Here is a 13,508-nt window from a genome sequence, read left to right as displayed (position 1 = left end):
TTCCACACTGTTCTTTTTTTTAAAAAAAAGCATAGTTACACTTAATAAACATTTACATTATTTTCATACATGTACAAGCGTGGTATAAAATCATAATTGAATTGAATTCATTACCAAAGATCACTGTCTCGTACAATTACAAGGAATAGTACATCATATATGAACAAAACTTTTTGATATTGGAGCAATACATGCAGTCAAACTGACTTATCATACAATCAATTTGTCACAGCCAAAGCAAATTTGGCAAGAAAAATAAAAGATCTGATACATATATCTGAGAAATAAACACTAGTAATAATGTTTGTTAAAGTGACAGATTGCCAGCTTGTTCGAAAAAGTTTCTGAAACGAAACAATTTCTTTCTGAACTTATTTGCTCTGAAATTTGTTTCATAAATATATGTTTCCATTTCATAATAAAGTTTTAAAGCTGACATAAGTGATGTAAATTGAGGTAACTCGTTTCTCAATTTGACTAAAAATATTTATTTTCTTACGATCATCATGGCACAGTTAAGAGTATTAAACAAATATATCAGGCTTTGAGAAAGTATCATAATAGTTGGTCTGGCAATTAACAAAAAAAAACAACAAATAGATTCACCCCTCAAAAGCATTATCAGAGTTTCAAAAAATAACTGGTCATTGATAGAAAGTTAACTCACAATTTCCAACTATATTATCGTTCTCATCGAACATCACCTCAGTTGTAGTATAATATGTTATAGTTTATTTTATAGTTTTGATAATCCTTGACACAAACTGATCATCCTGTAATAAAGAATTGTTAAATTTCCATATACCAGGGCCCTGCTTTATCTTGTTTAATTTCAAACTAAGGAGGACCAATAAATGGTCTGTTCTATAACCTGACAAAATTTCCGATTTATGGACAAATGATAACAATTCTGAATATAAGAAAAAATCTAACCTTCCTTGCTTAAAAGGGTTTGGCTGACGTCACGCGTAATAACTTATCACCGGATACCTGATTCTCCATGGATCACATAAATCTAAATCATTTTTCATATTGTTAACCTGATAGCTTGCTCTAGAATTATTCATATGTAAATAATTATGGGTATCTAGAATACGGTTCTGAACGAGGTTCCAATGTCCACAAATACTCAAATAATGTCAAGTCTAAGGTTACTAAATTTCCGTTATTGTCTGTTCTGCTTTGGTTAACTGTAACAGTAAGAAAATCAGTAAGAGAATTTTTGAATACAATTGCAACACCTCTCTAGCTGGATGTATGATAAGAAAAAAAAACCTCCCCAAATTTTACATATTTATGTTTCTGTGGCTGGGGCGAAACGGGTGTCTTGCATACAACATACATCATACTGTTAAGATTTTAGATATAATAGTACGTCCTCCCTTTTTCTGTCATTTGCCAGACAGTGACAGTTCATTGAAATAAAAGAAACATCACTTTGCATAGTATACAAAATCGATGGTGAAAAAAAACTGCGAACTATCTGTGGAAGAATTTTTGCTATAGAAACGAATACAATACACAAAAATGCAACTACTTAACACAAAGATTGGCTCGCTCTGCGAGACCGGACAACTACACGCCCGACAAGCTCGGGACAATATCTTGGTTTAATAAACCGAAACAAAAAACCCACCCAATCTTCGAGATCCTTTTAATAATGATTGAATGATTGCGACGATTTAAATTGATATATATATACATATATATATATATATATATATATATATATATATATATATATATATATAAATGTGTGAAGTATACATGTACAACAGCTTTGGCAACTCTTTTATTTAAATATTGTAAAGAAATGGATGAAGAGAACAATGGTAGACGTAGCTTAAATCAAGGTTCCCCAGAGCTATCTAGTGGTTAAGGCACCGGCGTTCAAAGCTGGGGGCCCGGGTTCGATTCCCGGCGGAGACATTTTTTCGGCATAACCAATTTTTCCAAAGGGTAGATAGCTCTGGGGAACCTTGATTTAAGCTACGTCTACCATTGTTCTCTTCATCCATTTCTTTACAATATTTAAATAAAAAAAATTCCAAAGCTGTTGTACATGTATAGCTTCACACATTTGTATACTTTCTCACATACGTGTACTGTATCGAAACAATAGCTTTGATCCAGCTGAGGCATGACGGCTTGTCATTGTTCAAAACCCACCTTCACCCGACAAAGGTAATTGGTATAGTGTCGAATATCGGTCTTTCTGACGGTCAATCGGATCTCGGTCGGCCTAGCCACTAGCCCGTCTCTGTGGTCTAGTGGTTAAGGCACCGGCGTTCAAAGCTGGGGGCCCGGGTTCGATTCCCGGCGGAGACATTTTTTCGGCATAACCAATTTTTTCGGCATAACCAATTTTTCCAAAGGGTAGATAGCTCTGGGGAACCTTGATTTAAGCTACGTCTACCATTGTTCTCTTCATCCATTTCTTTACTATATATATATATATATATATATATATATAAATATATATGTATGTATAAATATATATAAATATGAATAAATATATATATTTATATATATATATATTTGAACATCTGTGATAGGGGAATCTTACAAGTAGGTACCATTAATGTATATTTTGGGATAATCTATTTGAAATACCAACACCCTTCACTAGAAAAATAACGTGAGGTCTGCCTATTCTGTCTACATGACTCACCTTTACAAGCTACTTTTACTTTTGTAGGTTATTAAACAAAATTTTAGATATGCCTTCGATCGCCATAATCTGATAATAAGATCTGAAGTATTCATGTCGCTTTCTAGGTTTTCGGTTCACGCTCGAAATCACTTTTAATGATTGTCTTAAAGGAGGATTCTTAATTTAGAAATAGATAATGATAAAGCCTTATCCAATGAGCAATTGTTAGAATTTCAATTAAATATATAGTCTATACTGTATGTGTCAGATGGGCACTGTTCTTCCTGATGGTAAGTTGTCTTTGATAAAAGATGTAATGTCAGATAAGAAATATCAGTAAAGAATTTATAAAAATTCAAAGAATAAGATTTTGATATATTTATTTATTTATTTATTCATTCATTTATTCATGCATGTTCACAATTTACAATGTAAAAGGATACACAGATTATATATAAATATATACGAAACACAAGTAAATAATGAACATACAAAGGTGTTGTAACATAAGCTTAATGCTTGATTGGTTAAAGCACCTTTAAACTTGTTTTGCATCCAAGCAAACAAAATAAAAATGTAAGAATAAGGAAGAGAGGAAAGTAAGAGAAGAATGTAAAAGACTGCCGAGATATAACAGTTCACTTTCAAATCGTTATGAAAATATGGTATAGTAATTCAACAAAGTTAAATTCTTTTTCAGTAACAAAGAAAATAAAGATAGAAAACAAAATTACCTGCTAGCACTTAACAGATTCTGTAATTTTGAAAGGAGATTGTGCTTTACAGCCAATTTAAAAGAATGTGAGGTTTTCAAATTTCGAATATTATGTGGAAGAGAATTCCAAACATCTGAACCACGGTGTCTGATTGATTTATAAGCTAATGCGGTACGGGGATTAACCAAATGTATGTTCGATGACTGTCTTGTGCTATATGAGTGGATAGTGCTATTAGGACGCACACCAACTAATAGGATCCGGCAATTTTGGGAATCCCCTTTAGACCTAAAATGATGTAATGGTTGGAAAAATATTCATATAAAATCAACGGTGCATGTCTGAACATTTTTTTTTTCATATGGGCATAGAGAGGGATTATTACTGGATCTGTTCAGTCCCATGGGAGAGCAGTAATTTGTCAATGCTGGGTTTTATGGGAACATAATTAGTTGCCCAGGAAACCCTGTGAGCACTGTGACTGCAACCAAGTTTGCACGTAGTCTCGGTTTGAGCCCCTGTAGTACTTATTTTTTGGCGATTTTTTTAAATCTCATTTTTAACACATGAGTCTATGGGGAAATAGTTGGTGGTGTGTGCCCTGAGGCTAAAACATTGACGAAAAAGAGTCAGGGAGCATGTTGGCATTAAAACGAAACATAAATAAGGCAGTTTGCAAAAAAAATATATCTTCTACCTTCAAGCACTTCAGCTTTACAAATAAGGAATTTGTATGGTCTCTGTAACCAGACCCAATACATATGCCAACTGCTTTCTTTTGCAAGAGAAATATATTGGTAGTTGACACTTTTTAGATATAGCCCAAAGAACATTGCAATATGAAATATGTGGCAGTATAAGAGTATTGTATATCATCAATAACATCTTATCATTAACAAATGTTTTTACCCTATATAATACACTATATAACTTCATCATTTGAGCAGCTCCCCTATATAACAGAAAGTACATAAACTCGTGTTTTTTAGTGGAATATGATGAATAAAAAAATATTTTCCTTATAGAAAAGGGTATCACTGTGTTTCCGATGAAGTATCCACCACACAAATTAAATCACTCATTTTGTTTTGTTTTGAGAAATAGCATTTTGTATCACACGACATACAGAGAATCTGCTCGTCTATATGACGCCACAGAATAAACTAAAATTATAACTCTGTTTTTCTTGGATGGATTTACATCAAATCCTTATACCCCCTAAAAAATATTATTCTGCTCTTCTTAAAACAAACATGGCGAACTTCCCCTTTAATAGAGTAGGTACTTAGTCAAGTGCATTATGGTTATGTTTTGATTTCGATCATCATCTCACATTAAATTAGACTACGATCCTTTTCTACAGACAGCATAACATTAATATATCTTCATAAGAATCGAAAATTCATATTCAGAGTGAGATTAATTTTAGCCTCGAGAAAACAACTGTTCTTTCGCAGTTTAAAACACAATTTCTAATTGCAATAAGTGTTGATAACACAAATAGGTGTATAATATAGCAGAGATGCATGGTCATTGAATGTACATGATTTGGTCTGCTATTAATGCATTGGCACTGACTCCCTGTTGTGTGACCGTGATTTTTGAATTGATTTTTTACAACGCAATTTATCAAAATTGAGTTGCTTGATTGCACAATGATAAATAACGCGTCAAAATACTAAAGGTATACGCACAGACCATGGAGCTATTAGTTTGCTCTATCTTTGATCCACCAACGACTACATCCACCGACCTACACAGTATTTCATTGGAATGCAGTTGCCCATTAGAACGCCCCTCTTCCAGAGATAAAAGTTACTTGTAGAATAACTTTAGCCCAAAACCCTCCTCATAGTAAAACATTCGTGGTGTTACATACTCTGCGTTTTACCGAAGTCTGTTTACACCGCTTGATAAAGCACGGTTAATATTTTTCAGATTTTTAAGAGTTTTTTTTAATCTAATGATCATTTTGATGCCATAAAATTATTTTCAGGATCTCTACATACTTTTCAGGCATGTATGAAGCATAAACTGACAATCACTCTTGTCAATCTTAAAGTTATACATAACACAAAGTTTATATACTGCACATTGTTAAGCGTAATTTGCCTTTTCACAGATGGATGGTTTTAAGTAGCCAATCAAAATTAGGTATTAAGGTGACGTCTTATCGGCTTTGAATTATGTTCAGTCGATTCTACGCCCCAAATTACCCATAACCAACATGTGAAAGTAAAAATATAAAGGCCAGGGGCCCGTTGCAGAAAGAGTTGTAATCAATCGCAACTCTGAAACTTCATTTCCAACCAATCAACAGCGCGCATTTGGGACTTGCGATTCATTTTTTGACTTGCGATTGATTTTTGATTTGCGTTTAAACACAACTCTTTCTGCAACGGACCCCTGGTCACACCACCCGAGCGTTGTTGGAGCGGTCGTGGAGCGGTAGGGAAAGAGGGTCGAATGTCGCTCTCAAAATTGGGGAAAAATCAGAAACAAAAATCGAAAACAAAAAAACAATCGAAATCGAAAATGGTAAACGGTAGCGAGCGGTGATGATTTTTTTTCTCTCCGCTCCATGACCGCTCCAACAACGCTCGGGCGGTATGACCATGCCTTTACATGATGGAATATAATTTTGGCGCACTTTCAACTCATTCTGGCCTACTGTGCGCCGGTAAAAACGTCCGATCTACAATGAAGGACGGCGTTGTCGGTCATTTAATTAGTGGTCTCCGATTTTCAGACAGCCTTGGTAATGAAAAATATCTTTTGATACTATTGTAAACAAAGTTTGATCAGCCCTAAAACGTGGTTTCTCCTATATGTCAAAGGCATGGAAATAGGATAGGACCTCTTTTTGCGTCTGAAAACACATCTTTAAAAAAAACCCTAAGAATTCGAAGTTTGTGAACTTATAACGTCTGAAATTATTTATTCATGCGAAACTTTCAATTGTTTACAAAATATAATTATGTCATAGAGTAATATAAATAATTTCAGAAGCGCATTTATGAATCATAGATATCGATATGAATTAAATCAAGATTGCAAACAATTAGAGTCTACCCCTTCCATGAAACGAGGGCCAAGTTTCCTTATACAACACATAATAATTAACTGCCATTTCAAATTCAAAGGGCTAATATAATTTATCATTATTATTATTATATTAATCCACCAGAAAGTGAAAGAGCAGATTCTTATAACTATTTGCTCATGAGTAAATAGAATAATTCTGGAAGACAAGAGATACAGATTCAATTTCCTTGGATTTTTTTTCGAAGAGTGAAGTTAATGGAAACTCGGACCCGGTTTCAAAAAGACGTACAACTATGGTAACTTTGCCATTGCAGTAACCACCATGGAAGCCTTGAGTTGTGATTGGTTGCTGGGCTGTGCCACCATTGTTCTTACCAAATGACAAAGTTACCATATTTTGTGAAACACCCCAGATCGGTTGTTCAAAATCAGCCTTAATACCTTGGTCGAATTTGCTCTACGGCGGCCGTACGGCGAGTCGAAAGCAGTCGTTTTATTCATTTTTATTCAAACCACCAATATATCATGTATATAGCTGGTACAAAAAAATGTTAAAACGGCTGTTTTCGACTCGCCGTACGGCCGCCATAGAACAAATGTGACCAAGGTATTATGACTTTCAAAAACACATCATACAATGGGCATTATCAAGCGACCATGAACGTGACAAAAAAAATTACTCAGCTACAGCAGCATCCGAAAACCAAGCCATTCTTACACACAAAACTGGAGAAAATAAAATCCGTGCCAATTGTATTCAGCAAACAGTTAAGTCAAGCGTGGTCTGATCACATTTTCGCATAAATTCAAAATACATTTCATTTGGATTACGTACTGTTAAGCAAAGTTTAAACTGACTCAACTTTGTTCATGAATGAATACATTTCCTTACTCATTCTAATAACAGGAATGTTGAATTCTTTGGTACAAAAGGTCCAATTGTGACTGTTCGAATTATGCGTTCGCATACTGGATTCAACAAAATCTGTACACAATGATAAATCTAAATACTATATGATAAAGTACTTTATCTACCAAATGAAAATACTTTTGAAATCATAGCTCTTAAGCGGTTAAAATCGATATTCTGCGTTTAATTTTTAACGTGTTTAGTGAGGCAATGTAAATCGTAATTTCCATTACAAATAGGCCTACACCATCAATAATGACAGATTATGATATAAACAGAAATACCGATAATACTGAAAACGAAGATGGCGATTATGATAAGAATAAAATAGTTATACAAAATTTGCTTTTTTAGTGTTTAACTGTATACGTGCTTGTGTACTTTTAAATGTAGGCCTATTTATTTTAAGGGGATAACCCAGTAGGCCCCTACCTTCACATTTGTTATTCCTACTGTATGATAATCATATATTCCATTTTTTGTAACACTTCTTATTGAAATGACTGTAAAAACTCGATAAAAATCTAAATTCTATATGGCTTTTCCAGTTAATATCCAGTTTTGCGGGAGAGAAAGGCAAGATGGAATATAAAATCAACCAGGAAGTGAACAAGATTAGCTTTGTTCCAGAGCCTTGGTAAAAAGGCAGGTTTTTCAAGAAAGCACTTGATCAATACGTTGGTCACGGTGGCGGTGTTGGTCGGTGCACTGCAGGTGAGACTGCTAATGATGATGACATCAAGGTGTTAAGCGCGTCGATGAGCTTGATACTCCGGTCAACATTACTATTTTGCGAAAATGACTTTTCAAATATTTCGGCTAAAAGAGTTAACTCAGCAACTGGGTACAATAAAGTTTGATAGTATATGTAGCACATATTTCTTGAATCAGGAAACTCCCGGGAAATCATCATCATTATTATCTTCGTTTTTATTTCTGGTACCTATTTTCAACTGCCTTCCATGTGTTCATCATGTTCATTGTATTTCCATTTCCCCCAATCACATAGTGGCCCTGAACCTTCAATGGTGCTCTTGATGGTGCATGTGTACGCTTGGTCTTAAACCAAACTTTGATATCTTGCATCTCTATTCCCAATGAATGTAAGAGTATACCACAGTAGACATCATCCCAGGGTGCAGGAGGAGCAATCTTCTGAGAAGCTTGGTAAAGAAGGTGAGCCACCTCTCTGGAAACAACATAACCGTATCCTCGAGGAAAAGGTAACCAGCGATCACCCGAATACAATTCCCGTGGAGTGTACCACTTAGAACCAGGATCGCGCTGCGGAACCCAGTTGATAGCTTGCTCGGCCAGGGCAAACTTCGAAATAAACGTCGAAGATGTGGTTGATTCGAGATCATTGACAAGGTTAACGACGTCGACGATACAATCATCATCTGTTGACATTACAAAGTAAGCATTACTGCAGGATGTCGATGCCCATTTGAAACCCATAATAAGTTTGATAGTTAGATTGTAGTAGGTATCTATGAAGTCCTCTTGAAGAATATCTCCGTGTAGATCAGCCTCCTTCTGGAGATCAACCTGTGCAATTGAAGTATGTGTACTATCTCTTCCAAGTAGAAATATAATAGTTGCAGACACATTATACTTCACTATCCCCTGACCATACGTATCTCTGATCATATTCCTCTCTCTTATGCTACTCACTCTTGTCTTGACGAGGATAAGCAAAGTTATATTTTCCGACTGCTTGCATTTATTCCGAGGGTTAATGAGGACGCGATAGTCATGCTGGTCTATTTTGGACTCCCAATGAAATTTATTTCTCCAACCAATTGCCTTTCTAGAGGAAGGTTCTTGGATCGAGGCAGGGTTTCCTTTGACTTTGTCACCAACATTATCTGGTATGCTCTGTGTAGTAGTAACATGGCGGTCTAATGCAGTAGTCGTATCATCTTTCGTTTTCGAACGAGATTCGAGCGGACTATGCAGTTGCAAAATTGTTGGCCCGAATAAATAGAAAAATGCCAACACCGTGTTAGCAAGAACGATGTAAATCACTGCTATCTTTTTGGACAGCATATTGATTTACTAGATTGGGAGGCCTGAAGAGAAGATTTCCTCGAAGTCGATCTGCTGGGTCTGCTCATACCAACTCGAGACCAATATGCATAGAGAGGAAACGAAGTAAAGAGATGCCGGAATATGCGTTAACGAACAATGATTTCATGAACTGATTTTTGGTTAAATACGAATGAATAGCCCCAGCCACGCTGTTCATTGATCAGTCATACCTAACCACCAGACAAAGGGACTCCCCCTTTTTTGTTAAACCACAGTCAAGCTGTATTTATGACGGGTCTTTGTTCAATGTCACCGTTTTCATGAATACCTTTTGTGGAACTTGTATACAGGCCAAGGGCGTAGGCTGGTGAGCATGGGGAGGTGCACATCCTGGTGTGAGGTAGGGTAGAACTGCGGGGGTGCACATCTTGAGGAGGTGAAACTTAAAGGGATGGTCCGAGCTGAAAATATTTATATCTAAATAAATAGAGTAAAATGCAAAATGCTGAAAATTTCATCAATATCTGATAACAAATAACGAAGTTATTGAATTTTGAATTTATCAATATTTTGCGAAAACAGTAGTATGCACATCGTCATGAATATTCATTAGGTTGGCTGATGATGTCACATCTCCACTTTCCCTTTTCTTATGTTACTGCAAGAAATCATGAATGTTTCATTTCTTTTCATACATGTGTAAATGATGTGTCGCCATTGTGATAAAATAAGTTGCGGCAATAAATAACTAATGCACTTAATCAGTTGTCAGTCCAATTGTTTTAGTTCTTGAAAGAAAAATTCTGAATAAACCTAATTTCCTATAATAAAATCCAAAAGAACAAGTGGGATATGACATCATCGGTCCACCTAATGAATATTCATAAATACATGCCTGAAACTGTTTTACCGGAATAATGCAAATCTTTAAAATTCAATAACTTTGTTATTTGTTATCCGACTTAATAATATTTTCAGCATTTTGCTCTAAATTTTACTTCATTGACAGAGATACTAATATTTTCAGCCTGGAATATCCAATCCACGGTTGAATCCATGGTTTATGCAGATTTCATGTATAAATTACGCTTAATTTAGCGCGTATCGGGCGCGTGTATAAAACATGTCCAATGCTGATGGGCGCTTTTGTCACAGTGCGCCAAATTGACGCCTATTTCATTGACGCCTATTTCATCACATCTCTAAATTAGATGTGATGAAATACTATTTAAGATTTTGTACATTTATATAATTGTTTCTCCAATACCCACTCTATGGGTGACATGGGAATAAATGTCATTGTCATTGTCATTGACGCCTGTTACCATGGTTAGATACGCTATTTTATTCATGAGTCCACTGTTTGAAGAGTGGACTCATGAATAAAAACAGAGGACTCATGAATAAAATAGCTCTAAATTAAGCGTAATTCATACAGGAAATCTGCATAAACCGTGGGTTTTCAAAACCACCTTTGTGAATTCGGGCGTTAAAAATTGGAAAATCAGCTGCTGAAAGCAGAAGGGGTACAAATTTCGTTTTGCCAGTATCGTAACTCCTCTGCAGGGAGGCAGTGGTCTAGCAAGTTTTTTTTTCCGGGGGCACGGGGGGGGGGGGTTCTGTAAGGGGCGGAGCCAGCTTTCGCCAATAAGGGGGGGGCGACCGACAAGGATATTACTGTTGCTTTCAAAAGCTCAAACACTTTCAGAAGCAGAATAGTCCATCCAAAAGACTAAGTTACAAGGTATTGTCTACAAGACCACCCGCACAGACTGTGACAATGTTATGTTGAAGAAACGGGCAGAAGTCTGATTGAACGACTTAATTGAAGGAAAATAAAAGATCTCTCGGATTGATCTATACATCCCATTCAACTGTAGCAGAACACGCCCTCAATACAGGTCACAATTATTTGTTTCATCAAAATGGGTCAGCAGTGTGAATCTATAGTGGAAATTGTTAAACCCCAGTGGGCGGGGGGGGGGGGCTACGGGCTAGTTATATACGACCATCGCACAATTTTATGTGTTGGGTATGGAGGAACAAATACAACGTCTACGTCGCCTAAATCGTAGAATGACCAATCCTATACCATGGTCGTACCAAATGTAAACAAGGCATTTGTTATTTGGGTCATCGGACAAGTTGGATAACAAACTGGTGTCTATTATTCTTCTCCTTTACTTGTTAAGTGTAATTATTGATTATGCAAAATACAGTAGCGTATCTAGGAAAACGGCGCCCAGGTCAAATGCTAAAATCGCATCCCTTTCAACTTGGGACATAATTATGTCTGAAAAGAGGTATCTTAAGGAAAATTCATTGTAAAGGGGAAGAAGGCCTATTAAGGGGAGATTTTAGAAAACCTTTTCTTTCAATATATACATGTTTATATATACATATATATTTATTTATTACAACATATTTAATCAGGTACAAAAGATCAGTAGGGGAAGGCGGGGTAAGTTGTGACAGTTTTTGCTTTTTGCATGTTAGAATTGATATGATTAATAATCTCGTCGAAATAAGTACCTTGCCTTGAAATTTAATTCTTCTGAAATATTTTCCACCTATATATAACTTTCTATCCCCACACTGAAAGTCATCGTGACCTTTGAAAAAAACGATGTCAAATGGCTCAACTTGCCCCATATATGGGGTAAGTTTGAGCCACCTTCTGGGGTAAGTTGAGCCACAAAAACTATGTACAAAATGTATGAGGGGAGAACCAGCATGTCAATTTTTTATTAAAGTCTTTTCACTTGCTAATTCTCTATAAATACTAACATCCTTCAAAAGGAAAAGAGCAGTCATGTAAATTTGCTCCTTTCAGCCAGCATTTTAATCGATTTTTATGGTTTGTTTGTTTTTTAAGATACATTACCATAGGAATTACCATGGCTCAACTTTCCCCATGCTGTTTGGCTCAACTTACCCCAGTCCGAACTTAGTGCGATAATTTTGTATCCACACATTTATTATGCATCCATCATATAAAAGACTATGACAAGAATGAAGATCCATACCTGGACTAATAATGTTGTTATCACGTCTTTATTATATTCAAAGACGTGTGTGTTTATAAAGCACTTATCTATTTCACACTCTTTTTTACTTTTTTTGGCTAAAATTCATGTTTTTCCCTCTAAAAAACGACGTTTTGTTTCAAAGTTGAAAACAATGTGGTGGGGTTAGCGGTTATGCTATGGGTCATCAATACATGACACCACCACAATGTCTGACTCATTCATTATTGGTCTGGGGCTGGTGGCTCAACTTGCCCCTATGCTCAATTTACCCCGCCTTCCCCTACTGTTTTTCATCAATGACCTGATGAAAACATAAAGAATAACATAATTCATCACATCATACATGAAAATAAAGTCAAAATCTAAATCAAAGATAACAATACTTAGAAAGTATGAAATTGGCTTTACAAGAAGATGTAAATGCTTTAAACCAATGGTTAAAATTAAATAAATTGATTCTCAATGTTGAAAAGACAAATATGATGATTCTGGGATCAAGACAAAGAATGAACAAATATAATAATTCAGATTCAGATATCTCTATCACGTTTGATGGTAAAGTAATAAATAAGGTTCACTCCACTAAGTGTTTAGGTGTCATAATAGACGATAAACTTCTTTGGCATGATCATGTAGAACACGTTAGTAAAAAAGTATGTGCTGCTCTCGCCATACTGAAAAGGGCTAATCCATTCATTGATGTTACCACTGCTAAACTAATCTATAACTGTTTAATCCAAAGTCAAATTGACTATTGTTGTGAGGTATGGGGTTTAAGATTTATCACACAAACAAATCAAATAATAAAACTTCAGAAACGTGCTGCCAGAATAATACTCAAAGCAAACGTCCTCACCCCTCTGATCAGTTATTTAAAACACTTGAATGGTTCTCCTATCCCCAAAGAGTAATGTATTTTCGATGTATATTTATATTTAAGAGCTTAAATAATTTATCTTCCGACTTTTTTAATGAAAATTTTAAATTAGTATCCGAAAAACATAACGTAAACACAAGATCCGCCTCCAATCTACTACTTGATGTCCCAAAATGCAATACTGAATACTATAAATGCTCATTCATTATTTCCTCAATATCAATGTTCAATTCCTTGCCCCTTCATT

General features: G+C 35.5%; 1 protein-coding gene across 1 annotated transcript; it reads right to left on the bottom strand.

The window, feature by feature from the left end:
* Positions 1–6,965: 6,965 nt before the first annotated feature.
* LOC121416868 (beta-1,3-galactosyltransferase 5-like) lies at positions 6,966–9,532 on the bottom strand. Its single transcript, XM_041610388.1, has one exon. It carries the CDS (start codon positions 9,371–9,373, stop codon positions 8,255–8,257), a length of 1,119 nt encoding a protein of 372 aa, XP_041466322.1. The 5' UTR covers positions 9,374–9,532; the 3' UTR covers positions 6,966–8,254.
* Between the last annotated feature and the right edge of the window lie 3,976 nt (positions 9,533–13,508).

The sequence above is a fragment of the Lytechinus variegatus genome, chromosome 6 (genome assembly GCF_018143015.1).
Source record: "Lytechinus variegatus isolate NC3 chromosome 6, Lvar_3.0, whole genome shotgun sequence".
Taxonomy (NCBI): Eukaryota; Metazoa; Echinodermata; class Echinoidea; order Temnopleuroida; family Toxopneustidae; genus Lytechinus; species Lytechinus variegatus.
Note: the sequence above shows the minus strand (reverse complement) of the source record. Positions and strands in the feature narration are given on the sequence as shown.

Bases quoted from the DNA above. Each gene is read 5' to 3' on its own strand.
- LOC121416868 (XM_041610388.1), bottom strand. From the start codon at position 9,373: ATGCTGTCCAAAAAGATAGCAGTGATTTACATCGTTCTTGCTAACACG.